Source organism: Sapajus apella, unplaced genomic scaffold (genome assembly GCF_009761245.1).
Source record: "Sapajus apella isolate SASKATOON/1434 unplaced genomic scaffold, GSC_monkey_1.0 scaffold96, whole genome shotgun sequence".
NCBI classification, from domain to species: Eukaryota; Metazoa; Chordata; class Mammalia; order Primates; family Cebidae; genus Sapajus; species Sapajus apella.
In genome coordinates this window covers 223,364-246,367 of record NW_022437036.1, presented here as the reverse complement: position 1 = coordinate 246,367, position 23,004 = coordinate 223,364, and the positions used below count along the sequence as shown (strand labels likewise).

General features: G+C 62.8%; 2 protein-coding genes across 5 annotated transcripts in view; one reads left to right on the top strand and one right to left on the bottom strand.

The window, feature by feature from the left end:
- Positions 1–9,062, top strand: part of CUNH20orf204 (chromosome unknown C20orf204 homolog) — a 16,401-nt gene extending 7,339 nt beyond the window's left edge. The window contains exons 1-5 of one of the 4 annotated variants that reach the window (XM_032256949.1): positions 142–558; positions 1,851–1,854; positions 2,337–2,463; positions 7,848–7,916; positions 8,001–9,062. In XM_032256949.1, coding sequence (XP_032112840.1) covers positions 1,853–1,854; positions 2,337–2,463; positions 7,848–7,916; positions 8,001–8,942 — 1,140 coding nt within the window. In that variant the 5' untranslated portion in view covers positions 142–558; positions 1,851–1,852 and the 3' untranslated portion in view covers positions 8,943–9,062. Of the gene's footprint in view, positions 1–141; positions 559–1,850; positions 1,855–2,336; positions 2,464–3,173; positions 3,437–7,847; positions 7,917–8,000 lie in introns of those variants that run through there. The other 3 variants (XM_032256948.1, XM_032256947.1, XM_032256950.1) reach the window with 3 other exon arrangements.
- Positions 9,063–16,426: 7,364 nt separating this feature from the next.
- SOX18 (SRY-box transcription factor 18) lies at positions 16,427–18,373 on the bottom strand. Its single transcript, XM_032256967.1, has 2 exons — positions 17,933–18,373; positions 16,427–17,772 (listed from the first exon to the last, which is right to left on the bottom strand). The coding sequence occupies exons 1-2, from the start codon at positions 18,279–18,281 to the stop codon at positions 16,979–16,981; spliced, it is 1,143 nt and encodes a 380-aa protein (XP_032112858.1). The 5' UTR covers positions 18,282–18,373; the 3' UTR covers positions 16,427–16,978.
- Positions 18,374–23,004: the final 4,631 nt, after the last annotated feature.

Here is a 23,004-nt window from a genome sequence, read left to right as displayed (position 1 = left end):
AGGAACAGAACAGCCAGTCTCTCTCTCTCGCTCTCGCTCTCCCTCCCCCTCCTCCCCCCTGCCCTTTGTCTCCCCCCTCTCTCCCCCTCTCTCCCCCCCCTTCCCCCTCTCTCCCTCCCTCTTCCCTTCTCTCTGCCGCTCTTCCCCAGGGATCCCCTGGGTGTGGTTCAGCCCTTCCTTTGTTCCAGCTTTTTCTAGGAGGCTGCTCTCATTGTCTCTGCAGTTTTTTAGTTTATGCCTACACAGGGCTGGGTTACAAGATAGATTTGCTGATGTTCATGTAGAATTTAAGTGGTAAGCAAAGCCCCTTTGGACAAGAAGCTTTCTGTTGGGACAGGAAATCACTTTCAGCTCTGTGACCCTGTAAATAAGCCAGAGCTGGGGATTTGAGCCTGATTTGTTTTCTGGAGGCTGTCTCAGGAGACGTGGTGTAAAGGAGCGACCTCATACCGTGTGGTTCACACTGCTGTGCTGGTTGCTGGGTTGGAGACTCAGGGGACGCCACTCTAGAACTTTACAGGCAGCAGCATGTGGCGTGGTGCAGAGTGTGCAGACTCTGTGTGCACATGGGCAAAGGCCTGCCAGGTGTGGGCACAGTGGGCAGCTCAGGACCATCCTGACCCAGAGTCTCTGCTTCCTTCTAGAAAGAGGACAGCCCAAGAAGGAGCTGGGCCTGAGTGTGGGCCGGTGGCTAGGAAGTGACCGTGTGGGGGTGAAGGAGTTCTTAGAAGAACCGTGGGCTTCTGAGGCTGCAGCTGGGGATGTCGGCTCACCTGGCAGAGGTGGTTTGTCTGGCTCCAGCAGCTCATGTGCCCGACTTCCCCTCCACCTGCCCTGCCACGGGTCATGCAGAGACAGCAGCCTTCTAGTGTTGGCTCTTGGGTTCTCTCCATCCCTTCTCCCCAGCACTGGGTGGCAGTGGTGCTTGGTCTCCAGAGGTCTGGGTGCTGCCCCACATTGCTGCCTGTGGGGCACCTTCTCTTCCCTGCCCATAGGCCCCCGACAAATGAGAAAGGCTTCCCGCAGGGAGGCTTGTGTCTGCCTGGTGCTCCTGCCTGTGCGTCCACCTCCCAGAGTGACTTCTGGGTGACAATCTGATAGGGAAGCCATAAAACCCCATAAAAGGCTTTGCTAAAGTCAATAAGTCACTCCTTGCTATTCCCAAGCCAGTGTTCTGTGTGTCTGCTATCTGGGTTTGTGTTCTTTAAATCACAGTTTATCTAACACCAGGCAATTAAGAATACCACAAGGCTTAAAAAACAATCAGGTTATCAGAGTGTGGAATTATTCCGTTTGGCAACTGAGACGAGCCCAAACAGCTGCCTGGAGTGGAGGGTTCCTCATGTTGGCTCTTGACTCTGATGCCTCTGGCTCTGAGGGAGGGGACCCTGAGGAGAAGGTGGGAGCAGCACAGAGTCCCAGGCCTGCCAGCGCACCCAGCAGCCAGCGCCCACCGTCCTTTCTCTAGCAGTGGGTGGGGGGTACCATGTGCATTCTCACCTGGCCACTTCATAGTCCAGTGTGGACCTTTTTGGGCCTGGTTTTCAGGTGTTTGTGTGTCTGGCAGGCATGGTGGTGTGAGAGCTGTGGGCCGCAGGCCCAGGCCCTGGCGCTGCCCGGAGCCCACGTTCTCAGTGCTCACTGGAGCTGCTGCTGGAGGCCGGGTGGGGCAGGATGATCCAGCAGGTGTCTCGGGGAGGAGCTGAAACTTCGTAATTTATCCTCATCAAAGTTGTAATTCAATTATTTGTCAGGTTTAGTTTCATCTCCTTATATTTGACCCTGATTTTAAGGATTTTGAAGATGTTTCTCTGTGTGAATTTTTTGTTTTAAGAAACAACTTGGGCCAGACATGTTGGCTCACACCTGTAATCCCAGCACTTGGGGAGGCTGAGGTGGGCGGATCACGAGGTCAGAAATTCATGACCAGCCTGACCAACACGGTGCAACCCCGTCTCTACTAAAAATACAGAAACGAGCCAGGCGTGGTGGTGGCACCTGTAGTCCCCGCTACTCGGGAGGCTGAGACAGGAGAATCGCTTGAACCCTAGAGGCAGAGGTTCCAGTGAGCCGAGATCGTGCCACTGCACTCCAGCCTGGTGACAGAGCGAGACTCCGTCTCAAAAAAAGAAGGAAAGAATTTGGTTAGACCCATGAAGGATGGCTTCAAGTTAATGATCTGGGGTAATTTCCTGATCAACCCAGGCCCTGCTCCTTGAGCCTTCCTGAGTGGGCTGCCGTGTCAGGAATGAGGCTGATGGCCCTGGAGCCCTTCCCTGCCCAGGGCACCCTCCTGCAGCCATTCACTCTGGGTGCCCACCTGTCTTCCGGAACAGGCTGTTTTGGAGTGAGCGGAAGATCACCAAGGCCAGGGAGTGGTTCCACCGCACTGTGAAGATCGACTCGGACCTGGGGGACGCCTGGGCCTTCTTCTACAAGTTTGAGCTGCAGCATGGCACTGAGGTGAGGCCCTCTGGGTCTGTGGCGGGGAGTTCCGCCAGCCCTGGGGGCTCTAGGAGGTGGCCAAGGCCAGCGTGACTCTGCCCGGGTTGGGAGGATAGACAGGGTGGGTGGGGCACAGAATCCTCGACACCTCCCCGTGAGGCAGTCTCTGACTCTACGTCGTTTTCTGGTTGTAGCCTCACAGCCCCACACCCTGGAACTGAGGTGCCCAGTCCCTTGGAGTGGCCTGTCTGCTTGCGCATTTTAATGAGTTATCTGTTGGCTGGAGCCTGCGCTCACCTTAGGAATGGGAATGGAGTTGGCCTTTCTCTTGGGGCTGAGCTTGGGTGTGGTTTTCTGGGAGAGCCTCGACAGCAGCTCCCTCTGTTCCCACCTGCCCCCCTGGAGCCAAGCATCATCAGCACTGTGCTGGAGGGCAGGCAGGCTGTCCTGGTCCTCCTTGGAAGGTGGTGCCAGCCCATGTGGAGCCTGACTCCTTGTTTGGAGAAGGCAGATGTGAGCACTTGTGTGAGACGCAGAATTGGGAGTCCATGCTCCTCAGGAGGGGCTCCTTTGAGGAACACACCTGGAAGAGCTTTGCCTTCTGGTTCAGGGCCTGTGCCCCCACGCCCGCCAGTTGGGGCTGGTACTGCCAGAGCCAGGTCTGCGTGGGGGCAGGTGGGGAGTGGCCTGGAAGGGCCCTTGCCTGAAGTGCCCTGTGGTCCCACCAGGAGCAGCAGGAGGAGGTGAGGAAGCGCTGTGAGAGTGCAGAACCTCGGCATGGGGAGCTGTGGTGCGCCGTGTCCAAGGACATCGCCAACTGGCAGAAGAAGATTGGGGAGGTCCTTAGGCTGGTGGCTGGCCGCATCAAGAACACCTTCTGATTGGCAGGTCTCCATGGACAGAGCTTGGGCTGCACAGGGGAGGCGTGTGGAGGGCTCTGGGTTGTGTCCTTCACTATCCTCCAGTAAAAGTTTTTATGTCTTGTGTCAGAGCGGGCGGCCTGCTGGTTTTCTCTGGGGCTCCTCCCTGGCTCCTGCTTCTGTTGCCCCAGTTGGGCCTGTCCTGGCCTGTCCCATGCTGTCCTGGGGTGGTTGGGATTGCCCTTGCTTGGGCAGAAGCCTCTTGCAGACAGCCGGTGTCTCACAGAGGAGACACTGGAGGTGCCGGGATTCCCCAAGACTGTGGAAAAGGTGGTGGGGTGCAGATGTTTGGGTGAAAGCCATGTGTGCGGACAGCTGGAGACAGTGGGGACGGAGCTGTGTGCAGGCCAAGGTGCTCACAGGAGCCTGGCGCCGCCTGCAAGGGTTTTGGTCAGGGGACACCTGGGGCCTCCCTGTGGTCTTGAGTGCGAACAGCAGAGCTCAGCTCTGCCCAGGGCCTCTCCACACTGCCTCCCAGGCCCCTCAGGCACATGTTCAGTGGTGGTGTCACCAGTAAGAGGTGTTCTTACTTTTGGAGGTGAGTTTATTTTTGCTAATTTATCATTAACAGTTAAACCCCTAAAGCACTTGTAACTGAAAGTTGTATTACCTGGGAGACATGGCTTCTTTTCAGCCTTAGCTGTGTGAGGATGAAGGACTTCCTCAGGCCTGGATCCTGTGTGCGCTTTCAGTTGCGAGCCAGCTGGCTCTTTTGTGTAGGCCAGGGCTGGAGACATCTGGCTGGAGGTCTTGGCTGGCCCAGAGGCTGTGGGTGGAGTGGCTCAGGCCTGCCGGGGAGGAGGAGGCTGCTGGAGAGCAGCTGTCCCTGGACGCTCCCTGTGAGAGGGGAGCCCCCGAGCGTCCCACCTTGTCCTGTGGTGCCAGTGACAGTCTCGGGTGGCCAGGCCCTGACCCACAGCTCTGCCCTCCTGCATATGGGGCCTGTGCTCGGCCTGGTGGTCTGCCTGCCCTGCTCTGATGAGTGAGAATGGCTGGGGTGGGGGAGCCCTGTCTACACATGGGGTGGTCCTGCTAGGCCAGAATGTGGGTGTGGGTCCCCTTTCTCTGGTTCTGGAGACCTCAAGGACATGGCCAGTCCAGGGCAAGGGACCCCTGTGTGGGGTCAGAAACTGCTGGTTGGTCTCTGCTGGGCAGGCAGCCTGGGGTCCAGCTCAAATCATTGGAATCTAGAAGTCCTTCCTCACCCCATCCTGAGGAGGAGCTGCTGAAGCTTCATGAGTGTTCTCATTGAAACTTGGGGAGGAGTTTCCTTTGATATCTCGTGGAGAGATGGAGGAATGAGGGAGCCTTCAGAATTTACTCTGAACATGAAGAGGGTCCTGCAGCTTTTTGGAGTCTATAAGCCAGCCTGGCTCTTTGCAGATGTGGAAACCAAGGCCTAGGGAGGAAGCCAGGAGGGAAGGCCTGGTTTCTTGGCACTTCTCTGACCTTGGAGCTGAGCATGGCCAATGCTGGGTGGGCACTGAGGGGTCACACAGAAAAGCATGTGTCCGGCCATGTTCAGGGGAGGCTTCCTGCAGGGGGCCCTTGGAGAATTCCAGGGCGCCTGCGCCGTCCATGAGTGTCTCTGTCTTGCCTCTGTGGGGTTTTCCCAAAAGCTTTGAGGTGGTCACACTGCAGCTGTGCGTCACAACAGTAGGGATCCATTCTGAGAAACACCTTGCTAGGTGATGTTGTCGTCTTGCAAACTTCAGAGTGCATTTACGCAAGCCTGGCAGGCACGGCCTCCTGCACCGCCAGCCTGGACTCCTGGGCTGCGGACCTGCACAGCCTGTCACTGTGGGCGCTTCTAGCGTTAAACACATGAAGAGGCAGAGACGTGAAGATACAGTGCTAGAACCCTGGGGGACCCCTGTCCTGTGTGGTCTGTTGTTGACTACTGTGTGAATCACTGACTTTTCCTCCTGGGAAACTACCCTGACTTTTCTTCAACTGAATTTTTTCAGCCCAGAAAGGTGAGTTGCTCCTCAGAGGTGGTTCTGAGACGTCTCTTCACTGCTGCCTGTCAGGCTGCAAACCGGGGTGCACTGGCACCACAGGCAGCAGAGCAGTAGCTTCAGCGAGGGCACCCCTCAGCCCAGGAGGAATGAGGCCAGGCGGGCAGTGGGGGCCCCAGAAGCCCACGTTTTGGGACCCGCTGGGGCAGGGCCCCCTGGATGTCAGGCTGCAGGTCTGGCAGCTGGGGAGGGGAAGAGGGGCTCCCACCAGCTCTGCTGCTTGGCCAGATCCTGGGGGAGGCAGCTCTCACTGGCCACAGAGTTGGCCCCTGTCTCACCTGGCTCTCCTCCCCCACCAGCTGGGCCCGGCACTGCCCCAGCCCATGGGGCGCTCACCCCTCCTTGACAGAACGGGGTCTTTGAGACTGACAAGTTAATCCAAGACCCACAGCAGCGCCCTGGATCCCCTGGGAGAGGTGGCGGCTCAGCTTCAGGGCCAGGTTAATAGAAGTGGTAGGGAGTGGGGAGAGGGAAGGGGCAGGGCTGGGATTGCGTGGCCTCTCCTGTCCCTCCCTCAGCTTGAAGGAGCCAACTTCAAAAGCCTCCGCCTGGCCTGTGCCTCTGCAGTCCTCCAGGCAGCCTGTCCAGGGAAGCTGCTGGCTGGTGTTGGCCCTGGTGTGGCGGCGCACACCCCGTCTGAGGACCCGGGATCATGTGCATGGTCTGCTGGCGGGAGTGAGGGAGGGCAAGATCCTGAAAGGTCCATGGTGAGCAGCTGTGGGCCTCCTCTAGGGAGGGGGCTCACTTGGGTGGAGGGGCTGGGGGTACACAGCCCAGGAGATACTGCTTGTTCTGCTGAGCCCCCACCGAGGAACCTCTGGTTGGCTCCGGTCACTGTGTCACTGTGGGTGGCAGTGGGTGCGTGACCCTGGCCCCTGGTAGTGGGGAGGGGGGGCTCCTGGGTGCCAGGCCACCCTGTTCTAAGCTGAGCTGAGGCTTGACTCAGGAAGTACTGCTAAAAAGCTCGGTGGGACTCCTGGGCAGCCCAGCCCGTCTCCCCACCTGGGTGAGGCCCAGCAGGTGCTGCACATCTTGTGGCTCCAGCAAGCCTGCTCAAGAGTCGGGCTCTGGTTCTCGCGATGAATCTCTGACCCACAGCAGGCAGAGGATGACGTGGCAATTCTGAACCCGCCAAGTTGGCCGTGGCGTGTGTGATGGGGGGGCCAGGTTTCAAGAAGGGGCCACGGCAAACCATCTGCTCTTCCAGCCATTGCTGCTTGGTGCTCCGAGCAGGAGCTGCCACCCCAGCCCCAGGCCCCCAGCTCTAAGTGAGGGTTGGGGTGCTGCTTGGCCAGGCTCCCCTGCCAGGGCTGGGAAGCCGAGTCGAGTCCTGTCATCGCGGTCGGGTTCGCACGATTAATTTTCCAGCCCTAGATCTGCTGTCTTGACTCTAGCCTGGGGGCCCAGGGGAAGGTTTGGGGGCTGGGAACTTGGGGGCCATCAGCCGTCTCCTTGCTGTTTGGGCTTTTTTCCCTGTGGGAGCAGGCCTTCCACTTTGGTTCAGGGGAGGCCTATGGGACAGGCTGGTACAGGCAGAGGGGCTTCTGCATCTGTTGATTGGGGCTGGATGTGGTGGCCCTTTCCTCCTCTGTGGCTTCTTGGAGTCCCCCGAGCCTTCCCCTTCCAATAGGGTGTGCCTTGAAGCTCTGAGCCCCTACACCTGCCCCAATTGGGTTGGGGGTACCAGGAGACCAGATTCTCCCGTCTCTGTGAGCTAACCCAGAGGGCGCCAGTGCGGGAGGTGTGGGGTTGAATAGGTTGAATGGGCATGGCCACAAGTGAGATGGAAGCTGTCCTGGGACGACTTCCCACTGTACCCCCGGGAGCCTGCAGACCAGCCCACTCGAGCTGTGTGGGGCCAGAGGGGCCCTGCCCTGTGCAGTGTTGCGGGCGCTCCACCCCTTGCCGGCCCCACTCCCACAGGGACTACAGTGCCAGGCTCTCCTGCCCCTGGGCCTGTCCTGTCTCCTGCTGGGTTCTTCAGGTCAGTGACATGGCCTCCCAGCCCGCCTCACTCGCGCTGCACATCGCAGGGAGCATAGAGCTGTGTGGTTTGCAGATCTAGCTGCTGTCGCTCCCGATTTATCCTGCCAGGCCTGTGCCTAGAGCCTTTCTTGATTGGTGACATGTCCATTTCGTAAGGCTCAGAGATCCCATGGGGTGGGGCAGGGGGTGTGCCTTCTATGGCTATGGAAGCAAAGTGCAGGTGGGCTGGCTGCGACCTGTGTGGGGAACCCCAACCTGCTGTCTCCTCCAGGTGCCCCCCAAGCCTGCACTCTGGGCGCTCCTGCTGGCGCTGCTGGGGACGGCGCCAAGCCGCGCCCAATCCCCCGCCTGCAGCGTCCCCGACGTGCTCCGCCACTATCGCGCCATCATCTTCGAGGATCTGCAGGCCGCCAAGAGGTGGGGCGGGGCGGGGGCCGAAAGGACCAGGCCAGGCTCCAGACACTTTCATTTCATGCAGAAAAACCCGACTCGACCCGGGGGCTCGGGACGGCGGCGACGGCCTGGGGCCTCCTGCGGCGCCCAGAAGGTACGGAGGAGGCGCCCCTACCCATGCTCGCCGGCCGGCTCCTCTCAGTCTCCCCCCACCCGCCTTCCTCCCTTCCCTCCCCAGGAGCACAGTATCCTCCTGTCCATCTCGTCCCTGGGTCGGACTCTGCGCCGGGCGGTGGCCGGGGGCCGCCGCGGGGCCCTGGAGAGAGCGGCTTGGACGGCGGCCGTGCGCACCGAGGCGGTGATGCGGCGCCACTGCAGGACGCTGCGCCAGGTGTGCGCGCCTCCCCCAACCCCGCGGGGGCTCCACCGGCCTAGGCTGGGGTCGGGCCGGGCGTCGCCTCCCTTCCCGGACCGGGCTGGGCGCGGGGGCCGTGCGCATTCGCTGACCGCCCTGTCCCCGACAGCGGAGCCGGCGGCCCGAGAGGCGCCGTGCCCGGCGTCGCGGCGGCCGGAGGCAGCTCCTGCTGCGCGCCCTGGACGCCGTCGCCACCTGCTGGGAGAAGCTCTTCGCGCTGCGCGCCGCGGCCTCCGGGGGCTCCTAGCGCGGCCCGCCCCAGCCCTGCCTCCAGCGAGCGCCCCGCGCGGGAGAAGCAGCGGGGCCGCGGCAGATCATGTCGACCTGTTGGCGACCTCGGCCCCTCGCTCGACGCAGCCCGCGTGCCCCGGAGGGCCCGGGGCTTGGGGAAAGCGCGCCCGGCCGCCGCTGGGTCTCGGAGGAGCGCGCCCTCCCCGCGCCGGAGGCCTCAATAAACGGAGCTGGCGCCGCGGTCCCGCACTCCCTTCGCACGCGTCTGTGGCCTGGGGCCGCCGGGTCTGCGCTTCCACGGCGGGGAGCGGTGGAGGGGAACGCGGGACCGGCACTTCCCGTCGCACCTGGACGGGGCGGAGCCGCCGCTCCCAGCCTCGGGCAGCAGAGGGCGGGCGCGGGACGCTGGGCGCGCTCCGGCTCGGTGCGCTGCTCGCGGCTGGGCGGAGAGCAGATCGGGGGACTCCTGGGGCCCCTAAAACGTCACGTATCCGTCCTGCTCCACTTTGGACCGGGGCAGGGGGTGGAAATTGAGGGGAGGGGAAGGCTGGACTTGGTGAATTCGGAGCAAAACAACCGGATAAAGGAAACGGGCCCGAAGGGAAGCGGGAGCTGCGGGCCCTGGCTGTGAGCTTGGCCAGGCTATTTCCTGCTGCCGCAGGAGGGGTGGCCACGGCCTGGGCTCAGAGACTGCCCAGCCCCCTCTGCAGGACTGGCCAGGCTGGCCGGGGATCTGCTTCCTGGCGCCTGGAACCCTCCATTTGCTGGGGGACTGACCCCTGGTTCCCCCATCTGATGCACAGGTCTGAAAGAAGCAACCCCCGAAGCTGACCCTGACCCAGCCCCACACTGTGTCAATGCATTTAGCCTGTGCAACAGAGCGACTGTTTCTGTTTTACAGATGGGGAAACTGAAGCGCGGGGAGGTTGTGAGACCCGCCCCAGATCACACAGCCGGCAGTGTTAGAGCTGGTCTTAGACCCAGGCCCAGGGTCCTCTGTCTGGAGGCTGGGGAGCCAAGCTTCCTGGACTTCAGAGCCTTGGACTCTGAAGCACTTCTGACAGAGTCCCTGGCCAAGCACCCAGCAAGTGTTGCCAGGCCTAGTTCTGCCGTGCCTGCTCCGTGGGGGCCAGCATGGGCCAGTGTAGGAGGGATGACGGGGAGAGGCGGGGTGCAGGAGCCCCGGCTGGAGCCAAAGCACTTTACGGAGGCGCTCGGACATATCCCGAGGCAGCGGAAGGTCTTTGGTGAAGGAGGATGTTAGAGTGGGGATTTACAAAGATCCCCGTGGCTTGTATGGAGGGCTGGTGAGGATGAAGGGGTGAGGACAGGTCCAGGCTGCCCAGGGTCCTGGCTGGAGTACCTGGGTGGGCCTCTGGGGAGCACTGCAGAGGGAGTGGGTCTGTTTGAGGTCCCTGAGGGAGCTGGGGCACCACGGACATGGCTGGGCTCAGCTGGGCGTGCTGGGATGTGGAACATAAGGTATAGACAGCACAGCGTGTCTGGGAGGCAGCTGAGTTGGGGCCTGGAGAGAGAGTCCAGGAGTCTGGGCTGGGCTCAGGGACAGAATGGGGACCGCCCCTCCGTGAAGGCTCCCACTCTCTTGTTTCCTCGAGGGCAGCTGGCTTCTTGCACTTGGACCTACTCCAACCCCTGGGCCATGGGGAGAGCACTTCTCTCCTGTCCTAGGACCCATGCGTGGCCTCCTGGGCTGTTCCAAGGCTCCTGCCCACCCACAGTGCTCCCTTCCTGCTGTTCAGGGCAATCAGAGGCTGGGGATGTGGGTGGGCAACAGAAACAGCGCCCTCAACCCCAATTGAGAAAGGTTCAAACAAGCCACAGCCTCCTGGGGGAAGGAGGAGGAACAGATGCCTCAGGCTTCTGGGGACACATGTCCATGACTAGTCCTGGACCTCGACCACAAGGATGTGTGAGAAGCCCCTGCATTCTGGCCCCTGGCCCCTCCCCCTCATGCAGGATGGGACCAGGTGGGCTTTGGGCTTCTGGGACAGAGTTCGCTGGTCCAGGGTGGGGACATCCCAACCAGACTAGGTCTGGGGGCGTGTGGGGCCGCACGAAGTGGCTCGGAGCTGCTGAGAGCCATGAAGACTAGGAGAGACGCCGCGGGTGCCTGCTAAGATCCGAGAGGCTCAGCACTGGGACCCTGTGGATACTTCCCATGGCTCCTGTGTAGCTCCATGAGGACAGGAGCACATCTCCTTCACCTTGGCATGCCAGCACCTGGCCCAGGTACCACATGAGCTGCTCAAGAGATGTTTGTTGGCTGGAACTGACCAGAACCAACCCAGAGATGGAAAGAGATGCAGTGGCCCCATGGCCGATAGGGACGGAGCTGTTGGCCACGGGGCCACTGAGGGCAGATCCCACGGACCGGCCCTGTGTATCCATAGACCCACGGGTGATGCCTTCCCTGCAGAGGCCCCGGGCAGGTGGCCTGGGCCTGGTTCTTTGTAAAATACTGTTGCTGGGTTGAGGCTGCACACAGTACTGTCCTGACCCACCCTCCTGCCTCCTCCTGGCTCCTCCAGGGAGGTGGGGGCTGTTCCAGGGTGACAGATGGGCCTGCAGGGCATGGCTTTAGTTGTGCAACTTCCCACAGCCCAGGAGCCGGGCCCCTCCATGTGCAGCTCTGGGAGGAGGGGGCCCAGCAGGCTTTGAAGGGGGCCTGGCTCCCCAGGCCTCCCCAGACTGGAAGCCTTTGAAAGAACATCTGGAACTCGGGCAGCTGGCTAACTAGTCTCTGGATTTGCAAAACCAAAAGTTAATCCTGACTTTGCTTCTTGTGTGTTCCCCACCCCTGCCCCCAAGCTCCTCTCTCTCCCCACCCCACCTCCACCTCTGCTGAGGTGGGGGCTGCAGCCTCTCATGGTCTCCTGAAGCACCTTCCCCCTCCACCACCACAGCCTGGGAGTTTTGCTGAACTGGGCTGAGCTGAGCAGAGGGAGGTGGTGGGAAGGATGGCTGTTGCTGGTGTCCCTGCATGCCGGGGCCCTGGGAGAGGACCGGACGGACCACCCCAGCATGGCTGGAGATGGCTGGGCAGCCATGTAAGTAGTCCCAGGCGGAAGCAGCTGCACAGACCTGGGAGGTGCCTGGCCTTTGCGGGCCCTGAGCCCTGCAGGTGTGCAGGGAGGCCGGCCCCCCCCCTCCAGCTGTGGCTGACTCGGAAACAAGTCCCCCCAGCTCCAGGAAACACATACTCACTGGTGGGGATGCCAGGTGCTGGGCCCATTGTCTCTGCCAGTGCCTTCAGGACCTTAGGGGGGCCCAGCGACAGCCCCCATCCTGCCCCCTCCCCAGGAAGACCCAGCTTTGTAAACAGAAACAACCATCGCTTCCCCCCATCCCCCCGCCCCCCCCTAAAATCCCGGAAGAACCAGCAGGAGGTCGCACCTGCTGGGGGACGTGAGTCCTTGTTTTGGGGGAAATGAGGAGGTCAGGCCTGTGGGGGCAGGGCAGAGCCGCGGTTGGGGAGGTGGGTGCCCTGGGGCTGGACACGGGTTCCTGGGTCCTGCCTCGCCCGGTCGGGAGGTCCCATCACGGGCCTCCTCGCGGCCTCCCCGCCCGGCCCGATTGTGACAGCTGCAGTCAGGGGAAGAGGCGGCCAGGGCTCCCCGCCAGGTGAGCAGGCCCCGGCCTTGGGCCGCCCCTGGCGCCCCCTGCCCGGCGTGAGGCCAGGGGTCCGGACTGCGGCCCGAGATAAGCGCCGCGCCCGCCGCCGCTTCCTGCACTTCCAGCGCCTCCGCCGCGCGCGGCTTCCTGTTTTCTCGAGCTGGCGGGTGGGGTCGTGGGGGACGAACGCGGTCCTGGGAGACAGGGTGGGGTAGCGGGGGATGGGACGGGTCTTGGGAGACGGGACAGGGGTGGGGGGTACGGGAGAGGAGTCGTGGGGGAGGAAAGAGGGGGCATGGGGGGTGGACGGGGGTGGGGGGACAGGGCGGGGGTCCTGAGAGACGGGGCGGGGTCGTGGGAGAGCGAGTGCGGTCGGGGAGGGTGGGGTGCTGTCCCGAGGAACAGAAGCTGGGGAAGCCGGCGCAGGCCGGAGGAGTCTTAACAAGAAAGAACCTAGCAGGGCACGTGGCTCACGCCTGTAATCCCAGCACTTCGGGAGGCCGAGGCGGGCAGATCGGGAGTTCGGGACCAGCCTGACCAACATGGTGAAACCCTGTCTCTACTAAAAATACAAAAATGAGCCGGGTGTGGTCCTGTGCACCTGTAGTCCCAGCTACTCGGGAGGCTGAGGCTGGGGAATTGCTTGAATCTGGGAGGTGGAGGTCGCAGTGAGCCGAGATCGCACCACTGCACCCCACCCTGAGCAACAGAGTAAAACTCTGTCTCAAAAAAGAAAAGTAAAAATAATAATGAACCTGGGTTTCCCTGTGGTTGCCTTCTGCGTGGCTGGAGCTGGCCCCTAGGGCTCCCTCCCGGGCCTGGGGCGGAAGCGGTGGGTGGGCTGGATGGAAGGTTGGTCCAGTGCCTGTAGAGCCTTAGTTTTTTTGGGGGGTCTGTTTGGGATTGGAGGTTTGCAGCTCTGGACCCCCCTTTCCAGGGCAGCTGGTTCTAGCATATGGGTTCAAGGTACTTAACCTATTGTTCATATTTTGTTATTAGAGATATGCATTTTTGTAATTTTAATAAAGACACAATTACACAAAACATTGTACACAAATGTTCATAGCAACATTATTCCCGATAGCCGAAAAGTAAAAGCCATCAGTGTCCATCAGCTGCTGAATAGAATGTGCTATGTCCTCTCGTGGATATCCAAGGAGGGAATGTGACTCAGCCACAAAAGGAATGCAGTACTGACACAGGCCACAACATGGGCGAACCTCAAAAGTGTGCAGGGTGAGCCACGCCAGACATGAAAGGCCACAAGGGTACCGTATATTATCCCATGTATAAGAAACGTCCAGACCAGGCGCTGCAAAGCCACAGAGACCAAAAGCAGTTCAGTGTTTATCGGGGGAACGAGGAAGGAAAGAATGGGTTTCTCTTGAGGGTGGTGAAAAGCCCTAAATTAAAGCTGGGTGTGGTGGTGCACACCTGCGGTTCCAGTGAGGCAGGGATCACTGCTGTGAACAGCCTGGGCAAAATAGCAAGACCCCATCTCAAAAAAAAAAAAAAAATAGAGGCCACGTGTGGTAGCTTATGTCTGTAAGTCCAGCGCATTGGGAGGCCAGGTGTTCAAGACTAGCCTGGGGAACATGGGAGTCTAAAGCAAACCGACAAGGCGCATAGCTCCGAGGTAGAGCATTTGACTGCAACAGCCAGAATGCTCTAAAATTAGGTAGTGGAGACCGTTTACAGCCTTGTGAATAATCACTCCATTGCACACTTAAAAGTTTATGTAGGCTTTGTAGAATGTAAGTGGAGTGGTTGGGTTTCCCGGGGGGTGTGTCCTGCTGAGTGGTGGGGCTCAGGTCCCCACACACGTGCCCTCCTTACTGTCCTAGCAGGACCTTGCTGGGGTCAACTATGTTCTTTGTCTGGCGTGCGGCTGGGTGTCTCTGTCTGTTGCTGTTCCCAACGGTGTGCAAAGTGATGACCCCATCTCCTGGGGAGAGGGGTGTACCATACCTGTCCTCAGCCCCCATTTTCTCTGACTCTGTGCCTGGGCAGCCTGCTGGGCAGAGTTCAACCCCTCACTCAGGTCACTCTAGGGACAAGTTGGGTCCTGGGCATGGAAGGTGGGAGGAGAGCTGTGGCCAGTGCCAGGCAGGGCTGCTAGAACTTCCCGCCAGGAGCTAAGGCCTGACTCAGCAGGAGGAGGGGTGGAGACTTCCCTCAGACCCCCAGGGAAGAAGATGGGGTCAGGAGGGGGAGGGGTGTGCAGCTAGCTGGTGCCAGGGCTGGAGCACCCAGGCCCTGGGGCGGTGGTCCTGCCTAGGAGGGCTGTTCAGCCCTTGGCGGGTAGAGGGGAGATTCCCGGGCTGGGCCTGGAAGAGGCTCCTGTAAGGAGACCCTGCCCACCGCTGCCGAGGAGCTGCTGCTGGAACCAGGTGCCCTCAGTGGAAGCCCCTTTCATGTCCCCTTCTGATCCTTCTGGGCATTTCCAGCTCTGGGCTGTGACATGCTTCAGCTTGGGCCCCCCACCGGTCCCCCCACCCTGGCACTTGGGGCAGGGGCTTCTCACAAGTACCCACTCTGTCCCCTCCTCACACGGACCATGAGGCTGTGTTGCCACCCAAGGCAACTTCCAAGCTCTCTACCCCATTGGCCTGGAGGTGGGTGCAGTGGAGGTGAGGAGTCCAGAACAGGGGATGCGTGCTGGCCGTGAGGGGGGTCTCCCCAGGCTGGCTGGCTGTCGGGCACTCTTCTGTGTTTGTGTCTGTGGGTGTTGCTGGTGTGGGTGTAGCTGGGGAGATGCCCAGCCCAGCACTGGAGGCTGGCGGGGACTGGGGGCAGGTGTGGGGGCTGTTCACATGAATTCAGGCAGCAGGACAGGCTGGGTCTGCTTTCTTTCCTGGTCTGGGGGGTGGGGTGGGGGAAGGCGGGTAATCTCATGCCTGGGTCAGCCACCTGGGCTCTGGCTGCAGGGTCACCCTCTGGCTGAGGTCCCCACCTGTGCTGAGGCTGTGATGGGGGTGTGCCTTGGGCCTGCTGACCCCAGGCTCCGGGGGTGGGCCAGGGCAGGAGTCGGGGCCATGAGAGCTGGGTGTGGCTTGCACACTCTTCCTCGGTGTTGAGCATTCATCTCCTGGTGAGAGCCCAGGAAGAGTCTGCATTGGTGCCTCAGAGATGCCCCCGAAAGACAGCTGTGGCTGGACGGGGCCACCCTGGTGTGTGTCCGTTTGGGTCTCACCTTCTCTCCCTTCCTGCTGTGCCTGCCTCTCTACCTCTGAGCCTCTCCTACCCTCTTCAGCAAGTCTGCTTCTGTCCCCTCTGCATACCTCTGTCCCTTTGAGTTCTGTGTGCTCTGCTGCCAAGGGGTTGGGGAAGGGGTCTCAGGTGCAGCCCCCTACTGGGGGCCCATCTGAGGGCTGATTAATACAGAGGTGAAATGCCCTGCTCGAGGGGAGGGTCCCTGTAAAATACCCACGCACTCGGGCAGCAGGCCCACCTGCATGCACACAAGCCCATGCCCAAGCTGGCTGCACATCCACATGCCACACATGCCGCCACCCGCATGAGGGCCACACAGAGTCCCACTCGCACACATGCAGAATCACACAGGCATGCAACACACTGAGCTGTGCGTTCCCTCTGCACGGGGAGGCTGAGCCGTGAGCGACTTTCCACACCAGGGCCATCAAGGCTCAGCTCCCCACTGGCTCCCCACCTATGCAGATGGGGTGCTGGGGCAGGACAGGCCCTTCCCCCAGGAAGGAGACACATGCTCCCCGTCTTGGCTGATACCTGCCAGGCCCTAGGGAGTGTGGGTGTTCACTTCTGGGGGTGATTGCTCCAACCTTCCCTGAACACGTGGGCTGGAGGTCAGGAGAACCAAGAGGTCAGCATGGAAAGAGGGTGTCCAGCCCTGGGGGCTAGTATGATACGGCTCCAGAGTTGGGGTTCTGCTGCCTTGTTCATGGACCTGGTCTCTGGGCAGAACTGGAAGAACTGGACAGGTTGCCCCCGGGGGAGCACTGTGGGTGTCATGGTGCTGCCCTCCCTGGGGTGGGTGAGAACAGCTGATGGAGACCCCTGCAATCTGTCTGCATGTGGGCTGTCAACCTGCCCGTCTACCTCAGGAAGGGTGCCGTACTAGGCAGTCCTTGGGCACGGAAGGTGTAAGGTGGAGGCAAGGGCGATGAGACCCTGACCTCCGATAGGCTTGAGTTAAAATGGGGGTGGAACCGGAGGGGAGTGGAGGGCTGGGGGGAGTGTGGACCCCGCACCTGCCTCCCATGGTCTGTGGGATGTCCCGGAAGGAGGGAGGAGTGCTATAGGGTTCAAGCTGGGAGTCAGGCTCCCTGGGGGAGATTAGGAGGGAAGGGGCATGCAGGCTATTTGGGAAACTGCTCTTCCCTCCTTGCAAACATCAGATGTCAGTGTGCAGAGGAAAGGCTGGAGGCTTTATTGTGGCCTCTCCACCAGGGCCCCAGCCCCTGGCTCCTCCTGTGCAGCAAGCAAACATCCCTATTCCTCACGTTTCAAAAGCCTTTGTCACAGTGATGCTTCTGATCACTGAAACTTCTTGGAAGAAAAGTTTAAGAGTTTAAAAATTAAATATATTGTATTAGGTATATATTTTTAAAAGGGCAAAGTAAAAAATATTAATATAATCTGGTTGTAGAAAATACACTGCAAGAAAAAGAATAGGTGCTTCAAAAATGTAACCCTGGCCACAGGTCCTCGGCCTCCAGGAAAAGCCCCAGGACAGTGGGAACTCCAGGCACCCTCGCAGGGGCCCCTGAGGGCAGGTGGCCCAGAAGCCCAGGAAGGTGGCCTGGGGGTGGAACGGGCGCAAAGCCGAGCATCCCCGGCTCCTAGAGGGGCCGTGACACGGAGCCAAACATACACGCGTGGAGAGAGCAGGGCGAGCAGCGACGCGGCCGGGTCACTCGCGGGGGGCGCGGGAGGAAGCGCTGCAGGGACGCCCAGGCCTAGCCCGAGATGCACGCGCTGTAGTAGACGGCGCTGCTGGCGTCCGACAGCGCAGAGATCAGGCTGCTCTCCTCGGGGCAGGACATGGCGCGCGGGCCCAGCTTGGCCAGCGCCACGTGGTACGGGAGCCCGGGGGCGTCGGGCCGAGTCCGGCTGCAGTTGAGGTACTGGTCGAACTCGGTGAGGTCCACGTCGGCCCACAGGTCGGCCGCGGGCCCCAGCGGCTCGGCGCTCTCCAGCGGCGGGGCCTCGGGCGGCGGCGACAGCGGGCCGGGGAAGGGGCCGGGCGCGCCCAGGGCGCCGTAGTACAGGCCGGCCAGCGGCGCCGCTGGGGGCGCGGTCCTGAGCGCCTCGGCCAGGGGGGCCCCGTAGCAGCCACCGGGGTCTCGGGACAGCTCGGCGGGCGCGTAGGGCGCGCGGAAGGCCCGCAGCGCGCAGTCCTCGGGCGCCGCGGGCGGCGGGAAGAAGGCGGCCTCGCCGGGCTCCAGGCCGTCCAGGGGCGAGCGCTCGGGCGTGGGCAGCCCCAGGCCGTCGAACTCGGCGCCCAGCGCGGGCAGCTCGCGGAAGGCGCGAGCCGAGCTGGGCGCCGCGGGGAAAGGCTCGGGCGGCTGCGGCGGCGCCAATCCCGGGAGCAGGAGGCCGGGCTCCAGCCGCCGGGCCTTGCGCGCCTGCTTCTTGCGGCGCGGCCGGTACTTGTAGTTGGGGTGGTCGCGCAGGTGCTGCACGCGCAGCCGCTCGGCCTCCTCCACGAAGGGCCGTTTCTCCGCCGCGCTGAGCTCCTTCCACGCTTTGCCTGCGGGCCGAGGGCGCCGGTGAGTGCCCGGCCGTCCGGCGGGTGGGCCGAGCCCTCCGAGCGCCTGGGACGCGCCCCGGGTCCCCGATCGCTGCCCCGCCCGGCCCGCACCCCGCGCCCGCGCCCCCCGCCCGCGCCCCGCGCCCCGCCCGCCGCTCACCCAGCATCTTGCTGAGCACCGCGTTGTGCAGGTCGGGGTTCTGCTGAGCCAGCCGCTTGCGCTCGTCCTTCGCCCACACCATGAAGGCGTTCATGGGCCGCCGGATGCGCGACTCGTCGGCCGCCTGGCGTTCCCCGCGTCCGGCCGGGCTGAGGCCATAGCGCCCCGGCTCGGGGCTGCGCGGCGGGCTGCGCGGCGGGCTGGGGGACGAGGCGGGCGCGGCGGGCGCGGCGGGGGCGGCGGCGAGGCCGCGCGGGTCAGCGGCGGCCCCGCGTCCCGGGGCCCATGCACAGTCGCGGCGGGCGGGCGGGTCGTCCTGTGCGCCGTAGCCGGGCGGCGATCTCTGCATTCCAGCTGGGCGCGGCCTGGGCGGAACGGAGCGCGGGAGCGCGGCGGGCACTGCGGAGCCGGGCGCGAGGGCGGAGGGCGGTGGGGACGGTGGTGGCCTCGGCCGGGCGGGCGCCCAGATATAGCGGCTTGGGGCCAATCGGCGGCGGGGCGGGCGGGCCGGGGCGGGGCGGGACCGGCCCCTCCCCGGGGGCCCCCTTTCTTCTCGGGCCGGGAGGGATTCCGCTGAGGCCGCCCCCGCGCAGAGCCCCCCGCCCCCTCTCAGAAGGAGAGACCCCCGGGTGGGAAAGGGCTGCCATGTGGGCCGGTGCTGTCAGACTGTCGGAGCCCAGCTGCCACCCACCCACGGAGCTGGACCCCCGGGCAGGCACAGGGCGGGCGGCATTCCCCGCAGCACCCCCCCATCCGCGCTGTCCCCCGCACCCCCGTAGGAGGTTCCACTGCGGGGAGAGGGCCCTTTTTCACTCCAAGTTCTTGGGCGGCTGCTTCCCAGCAGCCGGTAAGTCTTCCTGGAGTGCAGCACCTTTGGAGAAGCCTCCGTCCGACTACCCAGGGGCATCCGTGCTCCTAACTCCGCACCCACGTGCAACTGTCAGAATGCCCTCAAGGGACAAGGTGGTCTTCGTGTTTCTGTCCCCATGCCGAAACCAACTCTGGCACGAGGCAAAGCTGACACAGGCTGGGAGAGAGCAGGTGGCCTGGAGGAGCCGGCAGAGCGGAGGGAGGGCAGGCATGCAGAGGTCCTGGCCTCCTCCCTGCCCAGCCCGCGCCCTTGGGGAGGGGGCTGGGACCCGCAGGGGCCACTGGTTCCCCTGCCCAGCCCGGCCACCGCTGCAGCAAGAGGGCGTGAGGCTGGGCAGATGCAAGGAGCTGGGTCCTTCCTGCTGGCCCCTCCCTGGACCTCTGACCTGGGGGAGGGGGTTCCAGAGGAGCATCCAGCTTCCTGAATTTTCACTGTCCCCTTCCCACCCCATCAGGAGGGGGATCTGGGCTCCAGAGCTGAGGGTCTCCCCTGGAGATCCTCAGCTCCCACTGCCAAGCATGGTTCTACTGGAGGAGGGTCGGTGTCCCCCGCAGCCCTCCAGGCAGGGTCGGAATCCCCCCCACATCTCCTTGAAGCCTGGAGGCTCCCCAGTCCCCCTCACCGTGCCAGGAGCCCCGTGGGTAGAGGCCACAGGTCTTGGTGACCGTGGGCCTGTGCGGCCAGAAGCTCTTGATGGTCTGTCCCTGCCTGTGTCATGAACAAAGTGGGCTCTGCGTGAGCTTTGCAGTGCCTCTCAGGGGCTGTTCCTGAACTGTCTCCAGGGGTGCTCCTGCTCTGAGGAGAGGCCAGCACCCCCCGGGGCACCCCCACCCGAGGTGTCCAGCCCTCCCCACAGCCCCACATCACAGTCTGGCATGGGGACTCAGCAGCAACACCCATCATCCCAGCGTGCGGGGCTGGGTGTCCCAGTCTGGCCTCCGGATCTCCCCTTGCGCCGGTTTGCCCCACTGGCCCAGCACCTCATTCAGACACTGAGCCAGTGCTGGCAAATGGGGGCCCTTTGGGGCACCAGGATCTGCGGCCTCTGGCTTTCCTGGGGAAGCAGGCAGGGTTGTGGCCACAGGGGTGGGTGGGCTCAGTCCTCTGCCAGGTGGTCCTGGTTCCCCTTCCATCTCAGTGTGGGTGGGAGAATCCTTGGCCCAGTCTCAGTGTGGGTGGGCCTCTTGGGACAGCAGGCAGGAGGGTGTAGGGGGATGGGGAGCTGTGTGAAGACCCCCAAAGGGCTACTACCACTTGGCAGAGGCTCCCTCTACTCACAACCTTGGGGATGCAGTCTGGGGTCACCAGGGCCTGGCTCAGCCTGGGCAGCGGCTGGTCACTGGGGCCTGGGAAAGAGGTCCTCTAGGTCCTCTGCAGCAGCCTTCACACGTTGGGAGGGATTTGCAGTTCCCTGGGGGTTCTGCCTGGCCCTTTTCTGCCCCTGAGAGCCCAGAGTCATTGGAGCTGCTCTAAACATAGTGGCAGGCAGTGTCCAGCATGACCTCATCGCCTCCTCATCCCTCCCAACGCCCACCAGCAGCCGCCTTGCCTGGCGCCGGCCATGTCCCTCCCTCTTGGCTGGGCTGTGGGACTCAGGTGTCCGGCTGTCATGTCCTGTGAGCCAGGGCTGGGTGGGGAGGCTCCTGGGGTGCTCCTTTCCCTCTTTGGGGCCAGGCTACCCTCCCCCTGTACACTGCGTGGCAGGGAGGAGTACGGCAGCCCCGGCCCCCTGGCCCACTGTCCAGATGGGACAGAGTGGGGGTAGGGATCACAGTCAGGGTGGTGTGATCTCGGAGGAGCCGCAGGGCTGGGGGGACTCACCAGGGCTGTTCAGGGGATGGTGTGGGTGTGGCCTGCTGGGCTGAGGGAGGGGCATCCCATGTGTGTCTGTGCGTCTGTGTGTGGCCTGTGTCTGTCTGTCTGCCTGGGTGTGGTGTGAGGGGGACTCTCGTGCTGGAGGCTGCCCAGGGCTTTGGGAGCCAGGCCAGCTGGACTCTCCCAGGAGGAGATGAAGACCCATAGGTCTAGGACCAGGGGTCCTGCTCTGTGAAGTGTGGAGGGTCCCCAAGGCTTCTCCAAAGGAGGGCAGGCAGTTCATGCATCTGGGGACATTCCTCTGCCTCTGGAACCCTACCTCAGTGTATCCTGGACTGGGGGTGGCCATGGCCCACCCTTAGGAGGGAGCCTGTCTGTAGCTCCCAAGCCCCAGACAGAAAGGCAGAGTTTGGGGGCAAGCCTTTTCTACGAGGGTGGGACTGGCCTGGGTACTGAGTGGACACTGTCCTCCTGCCCACCACCTGCCCCTTTCCCTCAGCCTGGACAGGACTCCCAGCCTCCAAGTGAGGCCTGCAAAGGATGCTGGGTAGTCCCCCTCGGTGGCTCTGGGTGGGGGCTTGGCTTGGCGCAGCTCCGGGCTGGGATGGCGGGACCTCCCAGGCACTGCCTGGGCACAGACCTCCCAGGCTCCCACCAGCCCAGCCCCTGCGGAGCAGCGGGGCTGGGACCAATTACTAAGTCCTGCTGGGCTTGGACCCTCCTGCTCCTCAAGGGTGGAGGTGGGGGTTCCTGTGGATACAGTTTCAGGTGGAGGGGGCTCTCCGGCTTCCTGAACCTCTTCTCCCTCCAGTTCAGATCCCACCTTCTGCGCACAGCTGAACACCTCCTCCTGCAGGGAGCCCCCGACCTCCCAGCCACTGTCCTCAGGAGGCCGTAGCATCTCTGTCTCTTTCTGTCTGCAGCCTCGGTGGGCTTCCTTCGGGACCCAGGAGACACGTCCAGCTCCTCAGGAGCTCTGTCCTCAGCAGGGCTCGTCCTTGGGTTGCGGCTCCAGGCCTAGTGCGGCATGGCAGAGGCAGCAGGCCCCCGAGGGCCGGGGCAGGGGGAATGTGAGGCTGGGGCCAGGGTCTGTGAGGAGGCCGGCTCATGCCTCAGAACCAGGTGGACAGTGTGTGCACGTCTCTCTTGGCCAGTGACAGGTCCGGTTCAGGTGGACACGGGGGCCTTTGCCCAGGGACAGAGGCTTCTCCGGGCTCTGCGCCTTCCAGCTCTCGGTCCTGCTGTGCCCGTCTCTGGCCTTCCCGTGTGCTGCTGGCCTCAGCTCTGTGGGGGCAGCGAGTGCGTGTGTCTCCCTGGGCACGAGCAGCATGAGAGGTGCACAGGCCCACGCTCACCTGGCAGCGCCTCTCAACTGCTAGACATGGGGTTGGGGTTCGCCTGGCGATTTGCCACAGTCCAGTGGACCTGAGAGTCACATGCAGAGCTGGCGTCTTCAGAGCAGGCTTGCGGAGGTCTGAGGGTGTGGGTGTGGGGGGCTGTGCTGGGGCCTGCAGGCTGGGGTGTACGGTGTGAGTGGGCTGCTGCTGTAGTCTAAGGGGTGATGTGCCATTACTGTGTGATGTCAGGGGTCTCATCTATGCTGGGTGCTAGGGGCCAGCAGGACCGGGAGGGGTGGAGGCTTCTCTGAGCCAAGGGCCACAGGGGGATTGTGGGGGTGGGACCGCTGTATGCACAGGGTGATGCTGTGTGGACAGTCAAGGTCAGGTCACCTGCAGTGAGGGGGCTTCCGCGGGTGCTCCCAGGGCCCTGGTGATGTGGAAGCCGTTCTGGGCTGTCGTGCTGTGGTGGGCATGTGCCTAGGGTGTTGTCATGGGCTGTGCCCGCTTTTAGGGGCACTGGGCAAGAGCCGGGGTGTCAGAGCAGCTGCTGGAGCTCTGTGGGCGCCGTTGTGTGGCCCTCTGGGGGTGTTCTGCCTGGGATGGCTGCAGGGTCACTGTGTCCCTGGGTGTCTGTGCAGCCTTCCCAGTGCTGCCAGAGGGCTGGGGGAATCCATGGGAAGCAGGCTGGGGGCTGGGCTGCCCCAGGTTTCTGAGGCAACAGCAGGGCAGGGCCAGGAAACGCAGCTCAGGAAGGAAGGCCAGCTTTGCAGCGAGGAGGGAGCAGGGGGCCAGCTTAGGCTGAGCAGGCGCCAGACTTTCTGTCGTGCACCCCGGCCCCACTGGCTGGGCGCTCCTGCCCTGTCCACGCACCCCACTCTTATCTCCGCCCCTATGCTTGTAGGGCTGCCTTTCTTCAGACCTGGGTGGCTCGGCGTGGGTCTGTGGGTAACCTGGCCTTATGTGAGCCCTCTCCTCTGTGGCTCTGTGGAGGCCTGAATGCTCCTCTACAGCTCTGTAGCCCCCATGGTGGCTGATGGGGTGACCTG

What these genes read in the sequence shown, in the direction of transcription:
- SOX18 (XM_032256967.1), bottom strand. Translation starts at nt 18,281, where the DNA reads ATGCAGAGATCGCCGCCCGGCTACGGCGCACAGGACGACCCGCCCGCC. An exon ending in GGTGCTCAGCAAGATGCTGG is followed by an intron (nt 17,773 to 17,932) that starts GTGAGCGGCGGG and finishes CTCGGCCCGCAG; the next exon opens with GCAAAGCGTGGAAGGAGCTC.